Source organism: Lithohypha guttulata (assembly GCF_036872675.1).
Source record: "Lithohypha guttulata strain CCFEE 5908 chromosome Unknown scaffold_1, whole genome shotgun sequence".
Classification (NCBI taxonomy): Eukaryota; Fungi; Ascomycota; class Eurotiomycetes; order Chaetothyriales; family Trichomeriaceae; genus Lithohypha; species Lithohypha guttulata.
In genome coordinates this window covers 4,452,875-4,477,805 of record NW_027042750.1, presented here as the reverse complement: position 1 = coordinate 4,477,805, position 24,931 = coordinate 4,452,875, and the positions used below count along the sequence as shown (strand labels likewise).

At 48.3% G+C, this 24,931-nt stretch overlaps 10 protein-coding genes across 10 annotated transcripts; 5 read left to right on the top strand and 5 right to left on the bottom strand.

Moving 5' to 3' along the window:
• Nucleotides 1-812: 812 nt before the first annotated feature.
• LTR64_001651 (uncharacterized protein) lies at nt 813-1,943 on the top strand (the record flags this gene model as incomplete). The annotated part of the gene is made up of 1 exon (XM_064896030.1): nt 813-1,943. The coding sequence occupies one exon, from the start codon at nt 813-815 to the stop codon at nt 1,941-1,943; it is 1,131 nt and encodes a 376-aa protein (XP_064758717.1).
• Nucleotides 1,944-1,987: 44 nt separating this feature from the next.
• GRX3 (glutaredoxin) lies at nt 1,988-2,874 on the bottom strand (the record flags this gene model as incomplete). Its single annotated transcript, XM_064896029.1, has 2 exons — nt 1,988-2,074; nt 2,122-2,874. The coding sequence occupies 2 exons, from the start codon at nt 2,872-2,874 to the stop codon at nt 1,988-1,990; spliced, it is 840 nt and encodes a 279-aa protein (XP_064758716.1).
• Nucleotides 2,875-3,415: 541 nt separating this feature from the next.
• On the top strand, nt 3,416-4,465 carry LTR64_001649 (uncharacterized protein; the record flags this gene model as incomplete). Its single annotated transcript, XM_064896028.1, has 1 exon — nt 3,416-4,465. The coding sequence occupies one exon, from the start codon at nt 3,416-3,418 to the stop codon at nt 4,463-4,465; it is 1,050 nt and encodes a 349-aa protein (XP_064758715.1).
• A 282-nt stretch (nt 4,466-4,747) lies between these two features.
• Nucleotides 4,748-5,854, top strand: LTR64_001648 (uncharacterized protein; the record flags this gene model as incomplete). Its single annotated transcript, XM_064896027.1, has 1 exon — nt 4,748-5,854. The coding sequence occupies one exon, from the start codon at nt 4,748-4,750 to the stop codon at nt 5,852-5,854; it is 1,107 nt and encodes a 368-aa protein (XP_064758714.1).
• A 1,698-nt stretch (nt 5,855-7,552) lies between these two features.
• Nucleotides 7,553-8,387, top strand: LTR64_001647 (uncharacterized protein; the record flags this gene model as incomplete). Its single annotated transcript, XM_064896026.1, has 2 exons — nt 7,553-7,979; nt 8,032-8,387. 2 exons carry the CDS (start codon nt 7,553-7,555, stop codon nt 8,385-8,387), a joined length of 783 nt encoding a protein of 260 aa, XP_064758713.1.
• Nucleotides 8,388-9,686: 1,299 nt separating this feature from the next.
• DPS1_1 (aspartate--tRNA ligase dps1) lies at nt 9,687-12,458 on the bottom strand (the record flags this gene model as incomplete). The annotated part of the gene is made up of 1 exon (XM_064896025.1): nt 9,687-12,458. One exon carries the CDS (start codon nt 12,456-12,458, stop codon nt 9,687-9,689), a length of 2,772 nt encoding a protein of 923 aa, XP_064758712.1.
• Nucleotides 12,459-13,345: 887 nt separating this feature from the next.
• LTR64_001645 (uncharacterized protein) lies at nt 13,346-14,584 on the bottom strand (the record flags this gene model as incomplete). The annotated part of the gene is made up of 1 exon (XM_064896024.1): nt 13,346-14,584. One exon carries the CDS (start codon nt 14,582-14,584, stop codon nt 13,346-13,348), a length of 1,239 nt encoding a protein of 412 aa, XP_064758711.1.
• Nucleotides 14,585-15,465: 881 nt separating this feature from the next.
• LTR64_001644 (uncharacterized protein) lies at nt 15,466-17,286 on the top strand (the record flags this gene model as incomplete). Its single annotated transcript, XM_064896023.1, has 1 exon — nt 15,466-17,286. One exon carries the CDS (start codon nt 15,466-15,468, stop codon nt 17,284-17,286), a length of 1,821 nt encoding a protein of 606 aa, XP_064758710.1.
• Nucleotides 17,287-20,352: 3,066 nt separating this feature from the next.
• Nucleotides 20,353-21,337, bottom strand: LTR64_001643 (uncharacterized protein; the record flags this gene model as incomplete). The annotated part of the gene is made up of 3 exons (XM_064896022.1): nt 20,353-20,949; nt 21,022-21,207; nt 21,266-21,337. The coding sequence occupies 3 exons, from the start codon at nt 21,335-21,337 to the stop codon at nt 20,353-20,355; spliced, it is 855 nt and encodes a 284-aa protein (XP_064758709.1).
• Nucleotides 21,338-22,646: 1,309 nt separating this feature from the next.
• Nucleotides 22,647-24,119, bottom strand: DHH1 (DExD/H-box ATP-dependent RNA helicase dhh1; the record flags this gene model as incomplete). Its single annotated transcript, XM_064896021.1, has 1 exon — nt 22,647-24,119. One exon carries the CDS (start codon nt 24,117-24,119, stop codon nt 22,647-22,649), a length of 1,473 nt encoding a protein of 490 aa, XP_064758708.1.
• Between the last annotated feature and the right edge of the window lie 812 nt (nt 24,120-24,931).

Below are 24,931 nucleotides of genomic sequence, written 5' to 3'. Positions count from 1 at the left end.
CTCAATAATAATGTGCCTGCACAAGCTAGACGATTTGATTGCAGGAAACCAAGGCTACGTTAGTAAAGACAGTGGTACAATAAGCGATGGTTTTCAGTGATGCGAAACGACATGCGTGATGCGTAATCGGTGATGTACCTGGTTTATCTTTTCCAGTTGCCCAGGCTCGAGGAGCACTGATCGCTCCTAGAGGCAAAACGCTTTAACCCCGACTGTTTCCGCACCCCTCAATTCATTCCTGTTTGCTTCCAACATTCAATCGTGCTGAACACGTATCACCATGAAGCCCAGTATAGTTGCCGCTCCCATAGGCGTAAGATGGACACAAACGGCAAGTTCTTCCGAGATATCAACAAACATCCCGAAGGCTCGAGTCTCCTTCTGGAAGCTTTCCAGTTTAGGCAGGCGACTGCTAGGGCTGCAAGCTCGAGCATATCATTCTACAGAGTGGTAGCACAGCCAACACCCTCATTGTAGAGTCTACGTCGGGTCCGGTTTGATAACTAAGTGCTACTTGGGAAAGACAATCGTTGACCGTATCACCAAGGATGTATGCTTCTTATATACCCAGGAATTTGACAAGGTGGCATGGAAGGTTGTGTAAGATGGTCTCTCAGCGACCCTGCTCATCGGTCTGCTCGTCCCAGCTGTCTAGCAGGCACCAACCCCACTGGTTTGCCACGATTTTGTGCTCTCATGGTCAAAGACCAGCCTCAGTCACCCCTCTTGCTACTACCAGGCGTTTTGGTCGTGGATACACTACCCAGTCGTTGAAGGAGTTTGCCAATAAAAGTCCGGTCCTATTACGTGACATGTGTCAATGTACCCAATGCGTGGACCCGTCGACTCGTCAGAGAGAATTCAACTATGCCGATATCCCCACGAATATCTCCGTCACAGAAGTTGAACAGGATCCAGGTTCAAGCAACTGGAAGGTGAAGTGGAACAATGACATTCCTGGTTATGCTAATCATGTTTCGGAATATTCTCATTCTATCTTGACTCAAGTGCTACACGGTCTGCCTGCCGGGTTGGACGTCCCACGTGTCCTCTCGGTTTGGGATGGAAAGACCTTTGAACAAGAAACCAAAGACATCGACTATAATGAGCTGTTGGAAAGCGAGCAAACACTGGCAGCTGCCCTGGAACTTTTTCAGAAACATGGCTTGATTTTCGTAACAGCAGTACCTGAAGAGGAGGAAGCAGTAAGACAAATGCTCCGACGGCTTACTGGGTTGTATAGGAATACCTTTTATGGTGAGAATTGGAATGTCAGGTCGGTTCCACAGGCGAAGAACGTGGCATATACCAGCAAGATATTGGGGTTCCACATGGATCTGCTATACATGAAGGAGCCACCTGGGGTACAACTGCTGCATTGTCTACAGAATTCGTGTCAAGGTGGAGAGTCCGAGTTTGCTGATACGTTCAAGGCTGTGGACATACTGAGGCAGGAACACCCTAAATATGTCGAGAGATTGGCGAGTTCGAAAATCAGATACGGGTATTCGAACGATGGCCAATTTTACTCGGACGACAAGCCTGTCATCAAGGTAGGCAATGAGAAGCACCGTCCCATTGCAGAAATCACTGGGGTAGCAGATCCGGACTTCATGCAGAATGTCGAGTGCACTTTCTGGAGTCCTCCTTTCGTCAATTCTATTGCACCAGCCGCACATGATGGCAACACCAAAGAGTTCGTTGACGCATCGAAGGCCTTTGCGGAAGTGTTACAGCGACCAGAACTGATATTTGAGACGAAATTACCGGCTGGAACATGTGCCATATTTGATAACCTACGGGTTGTGCATGCTAGAAAAGCATTCGATATGAACAGTGGAAGTCGCTGGTTGAAGGGCATGTATGGAGACAGGCAAGATTTGTTAAGCAAGACTCTAAAACACGCCTGGAACAAGGGCACGGAGCAATATGTAAAGCGGTAAGTTCAGAGGGTGCTGACCATTCAAAGCGAGAACCAAGGACATGGCTATGCAGTAATGCCTGGACCACCTGCCTCATTTTTGACCGAAAACTCCTTAAAGAAACCTGGATCGCTTTCAAGCTCTTCTTTAACCTTTTGAAAGTCAGCTTTTAGCCACAACAAGACATTACCCAACTTACAATATCAAGTCCACCAACGAGCTCGCCCTTAGCATACAGTTGCGGGAATGTCGGCCAGTCCGAGAACTCTTTGAGACCTTGTCGCACCTCGTCGTCTGCCAGAATATTAAAGAAGCCGTATTTGACACCATTCTCGCGCAGTATACTGACTAATTGTCTTGAGAACCCGCATTGTGGTGCTGACGGAGTACCCTTCATGAAGAGCATGACAGGGGCGGCCTTTACAAGGTTACCCAGTCTTGCATCCAGTTCCTCTTTCGAACCAGACATTGTCTCTGACGAATATTGTGGCGCCGTGGCAGCGTCTGAGCTTGATGGAGCATATTGACTGAGGTTCCTGGTGCCACCATTCGATTGTGCTGGTGCTGTGGCGTTTAACGCTGGAGGTAGACCGGCCTTTCCACCACTTGACTTGGACGATGCATATTTCTCAACTGCTGCCCTGACTTTTGCTGCGTCACTGCCTCCAATTGTCTCTAGAGTCTTGCCATCTTTCTGTAACACGATGTATGGAACTGAAGTCACGTCGTACGACTCCGAGACATCAGGAAGGTTCTCGGCGTCTATAGATAGGAAAAGGACACTCGAATCATTCGGGTAAGTCGAAGCCAATGTCTGCAGAACCGTTGTCATCTGAGTGCATGGTGCAGCCCAGGCAGCTTTAAAATACAGAACGAGCAGCGTTGATGACTGTGCGTCTTTGGTGATTGTGTTGAAGTTGTCCTCGCTCTCAACCTCTTGCAAGGTGGCCATGGTGTACGAGGATTTGTCTAGTCGGATAATATCATATAGCTGAAACAATTCAAGTTGTGCTTAGTAGTACTAGGAAGGCGCGATCGTGGAGGTATTGCCGCTCTGATAAATGTTTTGACAAGCCTATTACTTATCGCAAGATGAACAAACCGAAAAGCAAGCCGCCCACCAAACGCTGACGCCATACTCTTGCTCCGATCTAATCTGATCAGCATTTCTCCTGCTTCTCCGAGTGCTCGGATCCGCAAACCCCCAAACCGATGTCTGGAAAAGAGGGTCGGCTCAATCTCTTGGCTCCCTGAGCGTTCTCATCGGATTCTCGTGAATGGCGAGGGCATGGAACATCAGCTGATAGGTTTGGCTGCATAAACAGTGGCTTGCTTAGCTGAATGTGATATCACTCTGTCCTGGGATCATGCCTTCAGCTCGTCCCTCAGAATGTGAAGCTACAAAAATTGCAGATCTTTGACAGTCCGGTATGCTAACCATATTCAAGTACGACAAAGACAGATAACTACTATGAAACCACGCATTACGGGCCATGTTTGAAACTTCATTTGACAGCATCCCGTTGCTCGACTACGACGACCTGATAAAAGCACCAGACAGTTTCTTCACTACTCTAGGCTATGCTGTTACCGAAGTCGGCTTTCTCTACGTCAAGAATATAGGCTTGCCCAGTGACTGTGTCAAGGAGCTCGTCGACTTGTTACCTGCACTCTTCGGAATCCCTATTGCTGAAAAAACAGAGATTGAGCTTGAAAGTTCACCTCATTTTCTAGGATACAGCGCTGTCGGCTCTGAAACTACAGCTGGAAAGACAGATCTGCGCGAGCAATTTGAGTTTGTGACGCAGACAACACCTCGCGAGTGGTCATCAGAACGCCCATTGTATGAGCGACTTCAAGGTCCGAACCAATTCCCTCCCTCCTTACCCGAGGCACGCCAGATTGTCGAGACGTACATGGCAAATTTGACGCGTCACGCTGAACATTTCATGTGTCTGGTAGCAAAAGCTCTGCAATTACCTGAAGATACTTTTCTTTCATTCTTCAGTGGCCAGAATAGGCTCAAGGTCGTTCGATATCCAGCAGCGGATGGGGTCGCAGCCACGCAGGGTGTTGGTCCACACAAAGACTCCTCAGGTTGGTGGACATTTTTGTTACAGGCTTCGTCACCAGAAGTGAAGGGATTGCAAGTTCTCAACAAGGCAGGAGACTGGATAGATGTGCCAAACATTCCGGGCACTATTGTTGTGAACATCGGCCAGGCCTTCGAGGTTATCACGCATGGTGCCTGCAAAGCCACTACACATCGTGTCCTGGGCGGACCAGTCGAACGATTCAGCGTACCCTTCTTCCTTGGTGTTCGAGGTGATTTGACAAAGGAAGAAGCTCTGAGTTCACTCGCTCAGCATTTCCAGCGGCAGGGGCGAGAGTCAGAAGAGGGTGCAAACATTGATTCTGCTTTCCTAAGAGGCTGTTATAACACCTGGGGAGAGTCTCAGCTTCGTACCAAGATCCGAAGCCATCGGTTAGCAGGGAAAAGGTTTTACCCTGAAGTGTATGAGCAATACATCAACGAGGACTGATAGTGTAGCAATCAAACCTCAACCCTAAACCCATATCTTTCGTGAGAAAGAGAACGCCATTCAAGTCAAAAACATGAGCTGTCAAATAACACATCTAAAATTGGAGCTTGAAGATGGTGCAATACTTCTGCCGAGCTTCACATTGTCGTCCAACCCTGTCTGCAAAGACCATCCCCGCAAGCACTTTCCCTCATGCGGAGTGGGTGGAAGCGACGTGCCGATACTCATTGATATTTACCACGTTTGTCTCATACGGCCACCCGGTTCTGCACAAATGTCGTGATGGCTGCTGTAGAGACATTGACCACGTCGACGCCTCTACCCAAGTACGTGCAAACTCCAGTCACTCAAGAGGAACTTGACTGGGCCGATCTTGTAACACTTGATCTATCTGACTTCGATAAGTCGGGCGGAAAAGAGCGTTTGACAAAGCAGCTGTTCAGCGCCGTACAGAACATTGGCTTTTTCTATGTCATAAACTTCGGTCTTAGCCAAGACGAGGTTGATCGACAGTTTGCTATAGGCAAAGAGCTCTTCAATCTACCGACAAAGGAGAAGCTCAAATTCAGAGCAGACCTTGAGAATGGCGGATACAATGGCTACAAGCCTTTGGGTCTAAGAGAGATCAAGCCTGGCTACTACGACAATACAGAAATTTACAACATACCTAAATTCATCCCGGCATTCCAGCAAGCTCACCCAGACATCGTCAAAGCCCACTATGACGAGATTGAGCACTTCAGCAAGCAGATATATGAGCGGGTAGTCCGAAAGCTTCTTGTTCTGTTTGCACTGGTACTGGAGCTGCCAGAGGACTATTTCTTGCAGACACACGAGTACGATCAGGACTCCGACTGTCATCTGCGATACATGAAGTATCATAAGAAGACTGCCGAAGAAAATGCGCAGATAGACAACGTTTGGGTCAAGGGTCACACAGACTTCGGCTCATTGACCCTCCTGTTCCGCCAACCCATCGCGTCTTTGCAGGTCCGAACACCAGATGGCAAAGGCTGGAAATGGGTAAAGCCATACCCAGAGAGCATCACAGTCAATCTCGCAGATGTCCTAGAATTCATCACCAATGGATTTTTAAAATCAAGTATTCATCGCGTTGTGGCTCCACCTCCTGACCAAGCGAATATCGATCGACATGGCGTACTGTATTTCGTCCGACCAAGAAGCGACCTGTGCCTTGAGCCCGTGCGATCGAGAGTGCTCGAGAGGCTGGGATATGATAAGCTTGTAGACGAAAAGGCCGTAGGACTGACGGCAGGTGATTGGGTGAAGGCTCGAGTGAAGAAAAATGTGAACAAATATCCTAATGGAAAAGGCCCAGAACAGGAGACGGAAATACTTGGTGGTGTAAAGGCGAAGTACTATGACTAAGGTTATCGCGTCAATGTTACCACTACCTCGACCGACCTTATCTTACCACCTTTTCACATTGTTTTGCTTGTGTATGTAGTTTTGGTGTGGGTGTCCGCCCTCAAAGTCAATGTCGCAGGGTAGAGCTGAAAGTTGCAATTAATCTTCGGGGCAATAAGGCTTCGATAATGGCGAGTCGGTCTGTCAGAGATTAGCAGTACAAATGGTGGTAAGTCGTCCCCACAAGCAAGATATGAAGTGCGCTGTGTAGCACAATACGAGCATCCCGATTCCAACTAATTTACTGCCAGATCTACCTGCTCTTTCAACACCTGCTAGTAGGGCCGCTCTTCGCAGTCGCGTCTGTAAGGCGTATAAGTAGTCTCTTCGTTCTCCCGGGTAGTGCTCTTTCAAACACGCCCTACTATGTCCTTTGTGTTTGTACTTGCACTCAGTGTTGGGAGTTCCCAATTCTCGCTTGTCCTCCCATGCTCAGTTGAGATTCTTGACGAGGCCCACTCAAAACTAAGCAAGTGCTGGTAGCAAGGAGGATCTGTTCAGAATGGTAGTTTTGCAGATCCGAGCCATCTAGGGAACGCGAGACTTCGAGTTGCAGGTCGACGATTCCAGGGCTGACGAATGTGCCGCGAGTAACGTGGATCAAGGATTTATATCGGAGATGGTGATCCTTCAAAGGAATAGCGTCGGTATGGCCAGTCGTGTCTGAGTGTGAGGCTGGCCGGGGTTTATCCTAGCAAACGCGTCGATATCTCGTTAGTGTCGGCTGGTCGTCATCAACCTGTATCGGATGACAGATCTGGAAGGACAATGTCTTATCCATTGTAGACTTTTCCCCATCCCTTCATTACAAGATGGCAGTACATACAGTCGCGCTTTCAGCGCCACTGTGTGATCGTTACGACCTCCATTGTCTACATCATTCGTGCTGAACAAGACATATCACTGTCCGGACATCAGATGTCGCCGTTGCTCAGCCAAGACTCTACGGCAGACCATTGGGACGTCATTACTATATCTACTGCAAAACCTTAGGGCTTGGTTTTTGTGGACGTTTGCTCACTTCAACATTGACTATGTGCATATGATATAACTCATTGTCAGGCTATGCGTGTTAAGACAACATCTTCTTGACAAGGATGTATCAGTATAGTGAACGGATAAAGCTCGTGGAAGCTCGGGGCTACAGGTACTGCTCAAGACAGGACAGTCTGCTTTGAACACGCAATCAGCCTACTCTATCCCAAGCGTTTGGACATTCACATAGGACTCGAATAGTGTTGTTGAGCAAGCACACACTGTGCCGGCAGGGTCAACCTAGAGGACGCGCAGCCACTTCGAGAACGACCACGATGAAACACTGCTTTCACTCAGCAGGATGCTTTATGGTCGCTGACTACGTCCATTACTATACGTCCTCTCCATCAACTCGATTTATTGATTAAGACGGCTAATCTAAAGCTCCCCGAGCCTCGCTTTTCATTCCTGGTGGCAGGACATTAGTGGGTGGATGTGTGTTCACTGCAGCAATCAACTCTACATCGAGCATGGGCCAACCGACACAAAATGGCGCTATGATTCCTCCACTACTTCTGGACTTGGCATTACACGAGTATTCAAAGCAACCTGCAAAAGTTGCAGGCTCGTTCAATTTACCTCCCAAGTACGTATTTCAAGTTTGGTACCACTATCTGCAGTAAGATGGCGGGCTACCTTGAGCTGCTCGACCTTCCGGCGGAGGTCCTGATTAAGATGTTGATGTACTTCTTTCTGTTCACAAACATCAAGGTAAACCATGCACACTTCACGAGTCTCAACGACAAGCGAAGAGTCAATGACGAACAATACCGATGTGTCCCGCAGAAATGGCTTACACCCATGTTGACCTGCAAGGTCCTGAAAATTCATGGAATGAAGGCCTTCATGCAACAAGCATTGTTTCACTACAAAGGCCAGGAAAGAACTACATTTCAGGATTTGTACTTCACCACGTCTGTGGCCAGTCAAGTTCGATGCGTCTCGGCAGACTTTGATACTCTCATTCAGATCAGCAAGTGTATCAATAACAAGTACGGATTCAAGAGCTTGAAGCAATTCATTGTGAAGGACTCAGTGCATGGAAATCTAGGTATGTATCCCACAACCATATTCCCTTCAAGAAAATGGCTGACTTAAGGTAGTGGACGGCAGAGCAGTCAGAAAGGCACGAGCAGTCTTAAAGGCACGACAGATCGAGCTCACTGGCTTCGTTGCTATTGTTGGACCACCTCTTACTCGGCACTTTCCTATCCACCCACCCATTCTTCAAACCTACATCGTCAATCGCTCACACAGACGGTGGCAGAAACTCAAGCTGATCTTTGAGGTCGACGGCAACGTCATCATCACAGATATGGAGAACATGGGGAACGATTTCTTCAGAAACATCGGAGCCGTATTTGATGCCTTCACCGCCGGTGTACACAAGCCTCGTGGTTATGCATTCGACGGCTTGGACAAGTACATGAATGAGGATGCACCCGAATGGCAGAAATAAGTTGCGATTGGGCAATTGTTGGTATGAAGCGCCGCATCGACTTCACCAAGCATTGCAAACTCGTCTGTACATAATACTCATCCGCGAAGAAGGGGGAAGATCAATACAATCTGGGAGGAGAGACCACTAGCAAACCACAATACCTACACCATGTCAGACAAGGACTGAAGCAGAACATTGGTTCTGACTTACAGCTATGTCAGTACCGAACTTTTGTCGTTGGATTAAGCTCATAGTTGACATGGAGACGGTACGTGCTCGATGGACACGGACCAGCTCTTTAAATAAGCAGCACATTCAATACAACTTGTCGTTTGATTTGATTACAAGGCATTACGTTGTATGCTCTGCCGCCTCCGTGGTTCCTGTCTCGTCGTGTGTACTCTCGCTAATTCTTGGACGTGCTACGCTTGCGTCAACCATATAGCTGCGCCCACCCCTTGCATTGCATACCCTACTCTACTTGCTGCCATCTTTCGATGCAGTAGTTATAATAATGCTGCTCGATTCAACCCAATATTTGACCGCGATTGCATGGGGAGTCCAAACGGTGTCAAGGCGGCGCCGGCCTACAACACATCCAGAAATATTACAGTAATTGGCGATCTGATAGCCTTCGTCCTTAGAACAGCGTGACCATGCCGCACACGAAGGGTCGCGATAGTCCGTAAAAGCAAAAACTGTCAGAGACGTGGTATTATGGTACGATCTAGAATGAGAATATATTGTATTGTATGCCCATATGATCAAAGATGAAACGACCGAAGTTCGCAATTACTAGTACTATACAGCAGTTCCAGCGCACCTTCCACAACATTGATGGAATTCGTTTCCAGACCCATTTGGAAAAACACACGTATCGAAATGGTGACAGAGAGCGTGGCACATGACGGATCTGTGTCTTATGCGGTGAAAGTAGTTCTTAGAAGCGGAAGAATATAACGACGAATTTCTCAAAACATGCTAGGACTCTGTATACGGAATAGAATATCCAAACATTTGGTAAAGGCCTCCCTCTAAAGTTTGCGCAAGAGAGAATCTGAAAAATCACTACGAGTGATGGTCGGGATCTTTCACGGCAAATTATAGGTATTCGTGACGACGGAGAGGTATCGATATAATGGGTAGAGTACGAGGTGCTTGTCCGATTACCTGTTGCGACCCTCTGCATGCACAAATCCAAATGTACTGGAGCAGGAGTGACAGCTGCTCCTCCAGTTTTCGGTCCGACAACTATGACCTTCGCAAACACTGGATATTTATACCAACACATATGCATTAATGCCTTTCGAGATGCGATTACACAGGTGCGCCGCTGCCATCATCCTCTCTGAAGAAGTCGACAATAGCTCTGATACCCTTCTGACCCAGTCCCTTGGCAGGATAAGCCATATATGTATTGTCATTCCAGGTGTTGAACTTCGCTCTGAATCCGCTCTTGTTTTCGACGTGAAACCTGGCGGCCAATGACTGGTACGTCTTGCTCAAAGTCGCGGCCTTCGCATGTCCAACGTGATGACCGACTTTCAGCTCAGGTGCAGCGCCACCACCAAACGTTGCTTCTTTGTTGCCAGCGTTCGCAGCAGCTTTGAGCGCTTCTTGCACTGTCATCTCGATAACACCGTTCGTTGCGCCGGGGAAATCAAGCGCCCACTTTATCTGGACACCATGCTGAATTGATAATTGTGCCAAGACGACCATGCTATGGACTTTGCCGTCCTTGTCTGTTGCGACAAAGTATTGACGATGGGATTGATCGACCCAAGGAGTGATATCACTTAGATGGACTTGCTCACCTTTGCGGCCCGACTGCCAGTCCTTGATGCGTTGGTCGACAGCGTTTTTGGTTTCGTCGGGGATCTTGTTACCGTAGTCAGTAACATCAACACCTTCGTTCTTGGCGTGACGAATCTTGCGCTCGACTTCTTTGTCGACTTGGAGATGGACGTTGCGTTCGAGGTCAACACGCTGTTCTATCGAGGCAGAGAAAGTTCTGAACCCAAAGCGTGTACCTAGTACTTCCTCGAAGGGCGAGCCGATCAATACCCAGATAGGCTTCAATCGTTTTTGTTCGTGGAGCCAAGCTATAAAGGCAGCGGCTACGTCAGCATACTGACGCGGATCGCAGAGAGGGTTGCCGGCGCAGATAGCCCGACCGTGAACAGGAGTATATGCAACAGCGGCACCCGTCTTGTCATCACGCCAGATGCGATACCGCTCGTCCATGAAAGAGGTATTGGTTGCATCACCATAATTAGCAACCAGATTTTCCAGGGGTTGCAGATAGCCTTGTTTTCGGGTAAGCGTTGTGTCTTCTGGATGTCGTAGTTCTGAAGTTGGTGCCTGTGGGAAGGATCTCGGGTCCCGTGGGAAGAGAGAAGCGTACCGCAAATTGCCCAATTCAAGGAATAGAGAAACTAAGCGTTCGAGACCGATACCTGCTCCAGCATGGGGTGGTGCAACATAAGCGAAGCCGTCGAGGTATTCTTGTAGAGTCTCTGGATCCATTCCGCTGTTCTCTATGTTGGTTTTCAGCATTTGGTAGTCGTGTATACGTTGACCTCCAGAGAGCACTTCTTGACCTCTGATCATAAAATCAAAAGAGTTGGTCAGCTTGGAATTCTCGGCGTCTGGCATGGTATAGAAAGGTCGTGCTGATGCGGGAAATTTATCGAGGATATAGTAATCTGTGTTGTACTTTTCCTTTACGAGTCGACCTAGCTCTCGCTCTGCTCTTGTGGAGAGGTCTTCGTACTCCGACTGTGGCGATCCATCGTCGTTCTTCCAGCCGGACTCACTGAGCAGCCGTGCTCCTTCAGCGAATGTGATACGAACAGTTTCCTCGTGCCAGATGAGATCTTCGTGTGGGAAATGATGTTTGAGTATATCGATTTCTGCTCTGTTCTTTTCGTACAATCTCTTGAATACATGCTTTAAGCAGGCGTCAATCGTATGCATAGCTTCATGGTAGTGCGTATCAATGACCATTTCAATATCGAGACCAGTGTATTCTGTCAAGTGGCGCGGCGTATTCGAGTTCTCGGCCCTGAAGACTGGTCCTACCTCGTAAACTTGCTGAAAGTCGGACGCTATACACATTTGTTTAGCGAGCTGAGGGCTTTGAGCCAGGAATGCTGGACGACCGAAGTAATTGAGCTTGAAAACCTCCGAACCACCCTCAGTAGCACCTCCCTGCAATTTGGGCGTATGTATTTCTATAAAGTGTTGCTCGTCAAGATATTCTCTGAAGAAGCGACAAACCGAGGACTGCACCCTGAAGATACCTTGTGAGGTAGGGGTTCTCAGGTCTAGTATTCTATTTGACAACCGTACCCTGTCGCTGATCGTGTGGTCTTTAGAAGCCTGCTCGGCCTCGTAAACGCTAAAAGGAACAGGGACTGTACGCGCAGTCTCGATGTGGAGGTCTACGAGCTCAATCTCGACGTCGTGTATGCTGGTGAGCTTGACACGCTGTTCTGCTTGTTTTAGTAGACCCTTAGCAAGCACAAGGGTACCAGGACGCATGTGCTCAGCAAATCTGACCATGTTCTCAGAAACTCCTCCTTCTTTGGCGCGCAGTACACCTTGAATGGTAGTGATCCCTTCTCGGAACACTATAAAGGCGAGCTTAGAGCTCATCTGCCTGATGACATGTATCCGGCCTCTGAACACGACTTCCTGACCAGCCTTTTCCGGTGTCATATCGCGCAGATGCCACCATTTTTCCGCCCTCTCATGGTCCGCACGCGACGGAGGGACACTCTGCATCAATGGCAATTTTCCATAATGTTTGCGTATCTCGGGAGGGTCCGTGTTATCTCTAAGGAAGTCGTTGAGGTCCTTCGGATGGGAACGATCATGATGTTCAGAATCTGAGTCGCTGATGTCGTCGGTCAACTTCTCCTTTGACTGTAACCTCTGTTGGACGTCTTTCTCGTCGCCTCCTCGAACGGGAGATTCCGCTGGGCTTCTGTGATCTGGCAGCTTGTCATTGAGCTGCGCCTTCTTACGACTTGAGATACCTGGCACACTGTCGCGGATCTTGTGCAATGCAGCTTTTACCTGGGACATTCTTGCGAACCAGGAACTACAGCACCAAAGATAGCGACACGTCAAGGGTTGCAACTGCGATTAAGAACAAGATCGAGGTGAAAAGCACGAAAGAATCTTCAAAGCATGCTACTGTCGTTCGAGCTTTTGCTGGGCCGCGCCTGGCAACTTTCCTCTCGTTTTTGCTTGTCTACAGCAGGTGTGATGTCACACAGGCCTTGCGCGAGCCGTGGTGATACGAGTATCGTATCAACTTTTTCATGACCAACGTTCAATTTCATGAGTCGGGTGGAAATCGCTTTCCGAGCCAGCGAACTGTGATTTTACAAAATGGTAAACTCAGCTTGTCCAGTCGGAATATGGCAAGTTATTGATTGGTGGCACTTCAGTCTCCGCAACCAAATACACAAAAAAGACAATACTACGTCAGACTCACAGGTCGATCGCAGACGCACATGCCTGTCTTGCTCAGGAATCCATTTCCGTCTATCATTACAGACTTGGCCATGCTTGATCATGCTTCGTGAGGGTTGTTGCTGGCAGTCTTCCAAGACCCTGCAAGACTCAAGAACTTGCTGTTCACCGTCGTTTTCAGGTTCATACTCGTTGACGTGAAACCCAGGTTTTCCTTTCACCAAGATTGTAGCAACTTCATTGAACAGTAACAACAACCACTACTGGTACTCACTCTATCGTCATCAAGATGATGATCTTAGCCGGTCAATCCGAGGAACGTCAAGCCTGCAGTCTCTTGGCACTATTATTTTGAATATGCTGGAATTTGGTTGGGGGACAGTTACGAAAAAATTGGCTGATCCGGACAGAACTCGGACCGAACTTCCTGCTGCCTGAATATCCAAAATACAGTACCTCCTGAGAATAACCAGCAGGGTCAATACTCAACCTTCTCACTTCGACTTGATGTTCAGATCCCATCGTCGCACGTTCTCTGCACAACGGCCGTCCAAGCCAACCATGTACTTTTCGAGCATGAGAGCTGAAGGCGCACGGCCGACGTGGTGTTTGGCAGCAATGTGTTCCGCTAGATCGCGACCATGTTCGTAGTCCATGTGACCATACTCTTTTCCAACCACGAAACAGAACGGACACCCATATTTTGATGTAGATGTGGACGATTTCGCCCGTACAGGTACGTACCGTTCTGTCAGTCCTAACTTGGTCTTTTTTGCCCCACCGAAGAAGAACGAATTTGAGACACGAGGATTACGAGCATCACTCTGACGCCTGATTGTGCTGCTCCGTTTGGGGATCTCCCACGTCGTGCTCCTCCTGGAATCGTTTCCGAAAGTCGTATCACTCGTCCTGCGTGAGTGTTGTGTGAAGTTGTCATCTGTATCCTCAGATTTTCGCTGGTATAGATGACATTTGACAAGGAAAGAAGGCCTGTACTCCACTTCGGGCACACTTGTATGGCTTCTCACATCATCGGTGGCCAGTATATTAGCGGCAAGACTGTTGGCTACATGATACCTGAGTTTGAAGGCACAACCTGGGCAATCCCAGGACAAGTATGCACCATCGCTGTTCAATAATTTTTCTCTCTCCTCTTTAAAGAGCTCTTCTGGGTGGACATGGGCAAGCTTGCCATGGTCACGGTGATTCGTGAATGCCACGGCGAAGCGACAAAAGCTCTGCTCTGCAGCGCTTGGCGCCGCTGGAGTTAGGGATTCAGGCAGACGCCTTTGAGGGTTGCGCATCTGATCACCTTGAAACTTCTTCAACTGCCTCTCACGATATTCGAGAGCATCGTATACCGCACTATACGGCTCTCTGTATTCCAGCTTGCGATCATAGTGGTTTATGAAGATCTGCTGGACACCATGAACAGCATTGAGCAATTGGTCGATGACTGGCAACAGAAACGCTGAAACCAATGCGGCAGCGTCATCCACCAGGATCGTCAGCTTAGGTATCTCAAGTGCTGCAAGGATCTCGCATCTACTGTACAAGACCTGTAGTCTTGGATGATATCCCTCGATCTCGGTAGGAGTTGGTTTGGGGTGAATGTAATAGTCTACCAATGTCTTGTTCTTGCGAACGATCTCACCAATGAGCCTTTGTACGGATTCGATAGCCTCTGGGATCGATATCGGTTGGAGTTCATCTTCGCTGAACGTCGTAGCCATTTTACTAGTCTCGTTACAGGTCTACAATACAGCAAACCGGCAGAACAAGCTTAGAGGACGAAGGGAAACCAAGGTAGCAATATCTCTCAATCAGTATTGAAAGCTTCCATTCGACCATTTCCAGCAATGAAGGAGATAAGGAAGTGGGAAGTGCTACAAGCTGTGACCCGACGTTAGGCAAGCACTTCATCATGCAAGGCGCACTGCGATCACGAGTTCAACCGTTGGTCTCGGCTACGAAGTCCATTGTAGAGGGGTGTTCTTGGTCTACCTCGTGTGGTTGGACACATTCTTGTAACACCCCGCTCGCCGGCATAGCTGTTAGGCAGTCTAGTCTGATCATCAACGTGCCGTATATACTCGATACTATCTGCATCGAGTGTACTCGAGTATGTCACTTATTTGATTGTGCTGGAGAGGCTGCTGGACAGGTACTGAGACGACAGTGTGTCTCGATCACGTACACATTTAAACGTGACATACTCAGAGTGTTACAAGGTCTGACAGTGTAACAACGTAGATGAGGTATTATGCACAGCGGGAGCCAGGTAAATACCTGATAACCAGATGGTCATACAGTATATCAGTCATCCGTGTTGGATAATAGATCGTCCTCGAGTAACTTAGAGCTGGGGGGGAGTGCTGTACACAGTGACCCGTCCGTGTGGATACCGAGTTTCCACTTGCAATACGCGACGCGTCACGAGCTTTCACGCGTCGCAAAAAGCAATTGCACCTCTGCAGGTATCCAATACTTAGGATGTGTCTCCCACGGAGTGCGCACCTCTGTGAATCCAAACTTTGAGCGCAGGCTTGGTCAGGTCAACAGCCTCCATCACTGTCTGCCATGGCTCTTGAGCTTGAAGACAGGGCACACCTAGATGCAACAACTTGAACCTCAACTTGCAGAACTTTTCCGAACCCTGGTGCAACCTCACTCGCTGCTCCTTCGAGTTGCGCACTTCGAAGTCGTTCACCCCAGACCCGATCAAGTCACTAGCGATGATGCCTCAAAAGACGCCACGACATCACAGAATCCACGTGGCTATGCGCACAAAATCTTGCTCACTGATGGGTATCTCACGGTCCAAGCCCTCCTACATCGTCAGGTGAGCAGACTTGGAGGTGTCCCTGATGTCGAGATTGGAGACTTGGTAGATATTCGACGATTTCAGCTCAAGAAGTCTCCTAGGACAAATGGTCGAGGTCAGGTTGTCTACCTGGCCATTTTTGACTGCCAATTCATCGCACGTTCAGATACTACTACAGACCGTCTCCGAGATAGCATCTTCGAGGAGAGCCCTGCCAATGGCCGAAAGAGGAAGTCGTCTACCAGCGACGAACCTAGAGACAGAATGAATTTGCCTCCACCGTCTGCTCAGCCGATAGACATACAGACCTTGAGGTCATCGCCACCTAAGCGAGCTAGATTTGCGGCAAATGATACTACCAGTGCCAGGGAAGAACTCATTGCTCGGGATTTTCCTTCCTCCATCGATCTTGGAGGTGCTTCAAAAGAGGCAGTAGGAATATTACGAGAACAGCACGTTGGAGGCGAAGTCTTGAGATCGCGGCATAACCTTCATACGGAAGAGTCAACAGACCACGAAGACGAGGACACAGACTTCTTCGAATTAATCAAGTCCAACAGGAAAATTATCAAGCAACGCCGTCAGACCCTGCGTACCCTCGATCTGACCACGTCGCCATCTTTGCCTTCACTCCCATCCTCTTCTGATGACGTTTCCCCTGAAACACCTACTCGGCCTGAGTCAAAACAACTCATTGCTGAGTCCATTCATACGACGAAGTCATACAAAGAACCGCCGAAAGAAGATCTTCAGCTTTTACCACATCCAGCTCTACGTGAAGGGGAGCTGCTAGCCAAAGATTCCATATTTTACCAAGTACGAGATGGAACATTTGCTCTTTCGCAGATCCCGCCAGCACTCCCGCCACATCACGGCGACCAAGGGCAGTCGCGACCACCACACCCCGATCGCCATACTCAGCACGGTTCCAAACCACAAGCTGTGTCAGCAACAGCCCAACCTACTCTCCTCCCTTCGCCACCCTTCCATACTCTTCTCAATCTGCGACAACCATTGCCAGAGCAACCTATACCGTCAAAGAACTATATGCTTACAACCTTGGGAGTGATTTCATGGGCGGGTGCGACAACGCTTCAGCGAGCTGGATCCCCTTTTCCACCCAAGCGTCATGTGAAGATTACAGATCCTAGTCTTGGCTCATCATGTCCTGCTTCGAGAACAAGCAACGATCGACGAAATGAACCAGCAAGCTCAGGTACACAGTTGATGACGTTCAAGCCTCAAACCGCCTTTCAGGATCTCGTTACGGTAGCTGTCTACATTGATGCAGCAAAATTTAATCCAGCTCCGGGCACCATAGCACTGTTTCGAGGACTGGTAATGCAGCGACTAGGCAATGGGGATATCATACTTAATGCTTATGGCAGACTGCGCGACCAGAGATTCAAAGACCCCAACGGATCGTCGGCTACAGCAGCTGCTCGGGGTGGTATAGAGCAAGGTGAAGCTGCGCAGAGTAGTACCGACAGTGTATTCGATCACTGGTACATAACAGATCCTGATCGTATCAGAGCTCTAGGCTTCGGCAGCAAACTGGACTATTACACGCATTGGCAAGCCGAAAGGCGAAGGACTGACCAGGCCCTATAGCTGCTATGCAATCAGATAACTTGCAGCCCGCACTACGCTGGACACTATACGAGTCGCTCATGATCCAAGTCGTGCTTAGGCGTCAAGTGCAACTTTACAACCAAGCCTCGGTTGTAAGGTTGTGAAGCTCACCATGGCGAATCAGGAGATCTTTTGCCATGGACACCCATCAGGCGCTCCAGAGTCGCCTTGTATCGCGGCCGAACAAGATCCTGAACATTGCCGCTACCATCACGAGTCCGATCAATCTTCACAGCTGCGATGCGGCTGGACAATGTCGCTCGCAACAGCTCGTTCAATCTGTTTGGACTCGTTGTGGCGATGGAAGAGTCGCTCCTAGTTCTTCCGCGACCGAGTAACTAGATATGATATATACAACTGTATGTACATATAAAACGTACATAACATATGCGACATTTACCGGGTTTCCGTCAAAATTCGCAGAGAAAAGTAAAGAAGGTTTGAAAATTCAGCGGGTAACGTTCAAGACATTCGATTCTGTGTGTCTTTTCTATATCTATTCTACTATCTACCATTTTCTCTATACAGTATATTGGAAGTAAGACGTATAGTCGCCTCGTGTCCTCTCCAAGGCCTTTTCCTCAGTGTATTGCTGTGGAGCCTTGAACTCACGATCTCGTCGAGCGTTCTCTCGTCGGTAGTAAATGGTCATGATTGAGCAGAGCACAACAGCCATGACGTTCAAGCCGATGAGGATTGAGAGACCTGGGACGAACTGTGGGGCCCACTTGGTCAAGAAGATGAATGAGGCAAGGATACCGCCGAGGTTACCGAAGCCTACGTGCATTGCTAGAGCGACGCCTCGCTCAAGAGTCAGTCCAAACACCAGCATACCCCAGACCACGTTCACCCCGATCTCACCCACATGCCAAGCACTTCTAGAAAAAGCCTATTGTGCCAAAGCTTGGACTCAAAGTGGATTTTGCGGAGCAAAACTTGAGCTAGGTGGGGAATCAATACTTCGAGATGCAAATTCATGTCAGGCTAGTCGCTCCGAGAAAATCTGTTTCTGCCAGGACCCCCAGACACTCTGAATGGCGCCAGATTGCGGAGTGGTAGATGCTATCACTAGCAAGCAGTTATTGGTCAAGAAGTGCGAAATCGCAAACCACCGAGTGTCGCCATGTTTCCAGAAGACTGGAAGCAACACAGGGTTACTTCACAGGCCTAGACTTTGGCCAACACTGATAGATTTGAACTCAGCAAAATCTGGTGACGACCACACGATGTGCTTGCTGATGTGGTTCTAACATAGTCGTGGTTTCGATAAATGCTATGCCCTTGCACGTGTTTGTATGTGGTATTCTCGGCTTAAGGCATAAGTTCTTGAAAGAAGCCATCCTGCAAGGACAGCGTCCGAAACTCTCTACAAGCCACGCCCAATCACGATTTTTGCGTGACACCGCAACTGCCTGGCAATTTCTCGATCCTGATAGCAAAAGTGAAGCCGGACGAAGATCGGATCTGTTAACACTGCAGCTTGTTGTGCAATTCTCTTCAGAAACAGTGAAGACTGCTCAACTGCGAGGCGCTGGCATAACAAGATTGAGGTCAGTGAGAAGATGTGCACCATAACTCGTCGTGAATATTCAGTGGTATTCATAGGATAACTTGATTCATCTGCGACGTGTACGACCAACTGCTTTCTTAAAACAATAAGACGGTGTATATTCTCCTTAGCCTCTGTTTTAGGTCATGCTTTATTTATCGACAAGCTTTTACACGCCGAACTGCTGTATGCCCGAGGTAGGTGAGACGGTCGTCAAGCATTTAGCAAGTATAAACGGTTTACTGGGGCGTTCTGGTCTTTGTCGAGGCACACTCGCCGTCAGGAGACTTGACCGCGGTCTTGCTAGCGTATCACATGGTTGATCAATTCAGGTTGTGATGCTTGTTCTTAATTCCGAGCAACCATGCTGCTCGGAACAGGAGATAGGATTGGGCAGACGTACTGACGACCTTGCGGTATGGTTCTAGTTATTGAATACCAGCACGGAAAGCGTATATTTTGGGGCCTTCACAACTTTAATACTGCTATCACGAAGCTCTCTGCCAGGACGCGCCTATTTCGCTACCTAAGTAGCACCATCGATAAAACGATCTAGAAATCGTGGCATGCAGTTGTGCGGTACATGGACATGTTGCTTACATTTTGTACGTCTCGATAGATTTGAGATGACGAAGTAATTACACCGGTTATACGTCGAACTATCCCACGTCCATTCTATTGTGTGGTCAGGGCTGGCGAGGCATTTGTGTGCATCTCAGTTGTTTTAAGGCATGCATTCTGGTGAAGGATTTGTGCGCCAGGCAGAACCCCACGACACGGATTTCTGTGCACAGTGACGAAGGTAGAAGAATGGTTTGATGCCTCAGGCCTGCAATCTCAAGGATATTCCCTCTCACTGTATATAGAGGCAAAGTAACTTTCACAGATCTTACCACTATACATGTCCTGCAACTTGTTCCCGCTGAAGTCGGTCGTTACGCTTTGGCTTCTTCGTCTTCTTTCGGCTATATACTTACCTGGTTAACTTTTCACAATATCGACTTTCGTCCAAGGCACAGCCTATACGGGATCATAATCCCGAGGGATGCTGATCGTCGGAATTATATCGCGAATCTGCAGATGAAGTTGACAAGATATTGCCCGACTTGGTATGTCGAAATTTTCTTTGGCAGCGAGGTCGCTTTCTTCTTGATGTCGACACAGGACCTTGTTCCTGAACTCCGCAGCAATGCGAGGCCTACGGAACGACGACATAAGGCATATTGGTTGAGTCGATTTTAGTACAGTATACGTGACGGTGGCAGGGATCCTCTATTGTCTGCCTGTTAGGCTTGCTTGCCTCACTCTGCAGTCAGCTTAGAATGTTGACAGTGAAAGAGCGAGGAGATGGCGTTTTGGTCGATGTGCCCGTCGATGATAACCTTGTCGAAAGATCTGCTGTCACACCAAGTTAGCCAGAGACGTGCTCGCAGATGTGCGATAGGGACATGTGCTCAAAACGTGCCGTTATCACATTATCAAGCGATTGCGTTTAATTATTTATCATACTCATAAAAACCTTTACCGTTCTTGTACCCAAGTTTGCCTTCGCCAACAAGCTTCCTGAGATATTCTCTGGGTTTCTCAGGAATGTTGCCCCTGTTCTCAGCATAATGCTCCTCAATGTCCAGAACCACGTCAAGACCAACCACGTCCATTTGCTCAAAGGGTCCTTTGGGGGTCTTCAAGACTTCTTTGAAAATCTTATCGATTTCCTCCGGCGTCGCGACTTCCTCCGCAGCGGTGAGGAGTGCCTCACGCTTGATTGCAGCCCAGATCCTGTTGTATATGTATCCAGTCGACTCCCGCTTCACATGGAATGGCTTAAAGCCATGATCGGCACATTGTTTCATCAATGTTGATATGTGTTCGGGATCTGTATCTTTGTGTCCCATAATTTCGATCGCGCTGGTTTCGGGTGGCCAATAGCTGTGAGTGCTGAGCACACGGCTGCTGTCAGTGAGGTCCAGTCCTGCGATGATCTCGCCGATCGTGTAGCTACTGGAATTAGAGGCGATGATTGTGTCAGCTGGCGCAACCTGATCTAATTGACGGATGATGTCTCGCTTGAGAGGAAGTTTCTCTGGAATACACTATAGATGATCGTGAGCCCGCTCCTTACTGGCAATTTGGTGTTTCAACAGTCATCGATAGGAGCTTCTTACCTCGACGACGAGCCATGAATCATTCAAGGCATCCTTCAAGGCATCTGAGGTATGTGTTCTGATTCTGCCGCTCGATTTAGCTGGTGGTTTATGTAAGGACCGAAGCTGTTCAATATATCCAAGGCTGTCCTTCAGCTGTTTTTCTTGAGAATCGATGAGGTGAACATCACGGCCACAGCTCGACCACTTGACATACAAGTTTTAGCTTTCTGCGTTTCGGGTCAGACGTGGATAGTTTACCGACCATGTAAGCCAGGCGCCGACCTTGAGTCCCAGCACCAAGCAGCGACACTGCTAAACGGCGACCAGTGGCCATTCTGAAGAGCTTATGTGTAGGTATGTTGTTACATGAGATTGAAGCAATACCTACTGCTACAAACTCTCCTGGTGCCCCACAAACACTGGTCTCAATGCAGCTGGAGGCTCGCTTGTTAGTAGCGCTCCTCAATTTACGTGCCTGGAACTCTAGCAATGCACGCTCCGACGTCATTGTGTCTTGGCCATAATCGCCAGGAAAGTTGGACGACTAGTTCGGACTATGCATGCACCGCACCACGACACTGATTAACGCGAAGTCGCCAGGCCCACACAGAAACTGGGCAGCATAGTTGCCTGCTACCTTGTGTCAGTATTTCGAAATGGTCAGCAATCTACTACTTCCTCTGTGTGTCAGATGTCAGCTTCCGCTGCGGAATGGTGAAAACGCAAGCAGTACGAGCATTTTCAGAGAAAAGTTTGTTTTATTGTCGAACTATTTCAAGATCTGATGCCTTGTGGGCCCTGCTTTCCAGCTCCCGATCACCGAGAACATCTGAGTACAGTCAAATTGCTCACTCGACGTCGCGCCATAGAGACGTTCCTCGTGGCTATTGCCTAGCTTTTGATAGCTATTGGCTTTCCTCCTATTCTTTTTTTGTTATGTTTTTTTGCTTTAGTACTGCTGGCTCGCGATAGAGAGTTCAATGTCTCTGCATCTGAGGCTCAATCATGCTGGAGAACAACAACTATTGCTGTGCAGGATCTTTGGGGTAATCGCTTGTGCGAGGGAGTGTAGACACGGGTTGGTGAACATATGCTCCTGTTGGGACGGCAGGAGAAGAAATTCTAGGTCGAGGACTGAATTGGCCCCGAAGAAGATAAAAATGTGTGTGTGCGGGTGGTGCATTGAGTGACGTTAGGTTGAGTTGTCGGGGCAGATAAAGAGAAGGTCATTCGATTAAGTTTTGTAGAAATTGTTCGTAAAATCCAGTAGCCAGCATCGGATGGGTATCGCAAACATGATCGTCGTAAAGAGTGTCTGGGAAAATTTGGCACCGACTTGCCAAGGTCCATGAAAGAGGATACACGACACCAACGCCCAACGAAATATGTTGGATCTTTTTGAGGGCAATAACGCCGGCCAGGTCTTTTCGTTCAAGACTGCTCCTTTAATAACCCTTGTTGATTTCAAGGACAGAAACTCCACACGCGTAAGTCAGCAATTCCATCAAATCATGACAGAAGGTAGTTAGTATATCATCAAACCTGGTGGCCACGGTTTGTATTCCACATGAACACATGACTCCTAGCAAACCATACCACCCATCGTTGTGCAAGAACGCACGCTACCACCTTAACAACCAGGCTTATGCTTGGGTAGGTTGAGGAAGACCATTCTGTTGACCACCTCTACCACCTCCACGTCCACGCACTCCACCACGACCCCGGCCTCTGTAACCGCGATTATTGTAGTGACCTCTCCCATTTTGAAGTTGGGATTGCTGCGGTTGACCCTGTGCAGAGCCGTTCGTTGGGAGAGCTTGAGTTTGTGTAGGCATAGGGCGAGGGATATTCTCTGGGTTTTCGTACACGTAGAGGCTTCTATCGATTTCGGAAGGAATTGGCTGGATTTCCGTGCCAAGCTCTTGCTCAATCTGGTAGAGGTTGAAACGGTCTTCCCAATTGATCAAGTTAATGGCGAGACCAAGATGGCCAAATCTTCCTGAACGACCAATACGATGAAGGTAGGTCTCTGCATTCTTTGGGAAGTCGAAGTTGATAACCACGTTGACAGCTTGGATGTCGATACCACGAGTGAGCAGGTCAGAGCAGACCAGGTTTCGACAAGCACCAGCACGGAAGTCGTGGAACACCTTGTTCCGAGCTTGTTGAAGCATACGTGCATGAGAATAGTAACAAGAGTAGCCGAGGTCGGTGATTTTCTTCGCAAGTAGCTCTACTCGATTGGTAGAATTGCAGAAGATGATAGATTGGTTGATTTGCAGTTTTGAGAAGAGTGTGTTCAAACAATGAACCTTTTGTTTCTCCTCTACAAAGGCGTAGTATTGTGTGATTCCTCGCAAGGTGAGTTCGTCCATGAGGTTGATTTCGTAGGGATTCCGTAAGTGTTTGTCTTTGAATGATTTGACGATCACAGGAAAGGTAGCAGAAAACAGCATGATTTGCCTATCCTTAGGGTGGAATTTCAGCAACTGCTCGATCACAACTGTAAATTCGGGCGACAACAGCTTATCGGCCTCATCCATGACAAATGTTGAACATTCCGATAGATCTGCAATTCCCTTGCTCGCAAGATCCAACACTCTGCCAGGTGTTCCCACAATGATGTGTACTGGCTCTCCTAGACGGATAATGTCATCTCTTAAGCCTGTTCCACCGGTTGAAACCATGACATTGATGCCCAGGTGTTTGCCTAATGTCTTGCATACTTGAGATGTTTGAAGGGCCAGTTCTCGAGTCGGAACCAGTAACAGAGCTTGAGTCTTTGGTTTCTTTGGGTTAATTCGTTCAAGGGTGGGTATAACGAATGCTGCGGTTTTCCCTGTTCCGTTCTTTGCTCTAGCCAGGATATCTCTGCCTGTTAGTGCCACAGGTATGGCTTCTTCTTGTATTGGGGATGGCTTTTCAAATCCAGCCTCGAATATACCCATCATCAGTTCTCGTTTGATGTACAGCTCTTCCCATTCTAGGCCTTTTGTCGCAGTCACATCTTCTGTTTGCTGTCTGCTATCTTTTGTTGGAGCTTTCAAACTCTCTTTCCAGTTCGCATCGTCCTTGAGACCTATTTGGCTCAATTGAGCCGCTAATGAGTCGGTCATATTTTCGAGTAACCTGTGGTTTGGATCTTTCTGCTACCACTATATAGACGGATTGTTATCCTCAGCAACAGAAGAGCGGTAAGCGCTCCCTAAGTTCTGGTCAATAATGGTATGGAGGACGGGGGTGGTCTTCGTAAAGGTATATTCGTAGTCAGAGTGGAAACGTCTGTGGTTGGCTTTGCAAGTAAGTTCGATAAGTCGGACGATATGCTTCGAGAATAGTAAAGAATTGTATCTTAAAGAGATAGTGGGTTTACTATAGTAAGAGAGAGCGTGAAAAGGTGCTTTTGGTCACTTGCGACCTTGACAACAATGCCCCAGCGGAAGCAGGTACGCCAAGGTACAGATCACGTGGGTGCTGTTCACCACACGCGAGAGCCTTGACGCGCATCGCGTCCTGACCTCGCAGATCATCTTTTGGCAATGGTTTTGCTCTTACCAAAGAACCATGTGTTGGTGTACCTGCGTTACTTGATGGCATCGCACGAAACGGGCAACTCAATCAGCAATTGTACTTCTAATCTGCCTTTCTTTTTGACATACTTGCTGAAAATGTTGTACGCATCGCCTGCATCCCAAAGGCTATTGCAGTTTTGCTAAGGCTGTCCTTGCCTGTATCTTCCTTGCAAGCACAAATACCTGTCCATCAAGTCCGACTCGAAGCGAGCAAGCGCAATTACATTGTCGACGGCACGTGATTCTTGCATTCGTACAAGGACATCGGTCATTGTTCGGGTCGCCACAAGGTATACCCAGCCTTGCACAATTACAGAATTGCACTTTTGCATTACGACGAGGTTGGCCATGGCGCA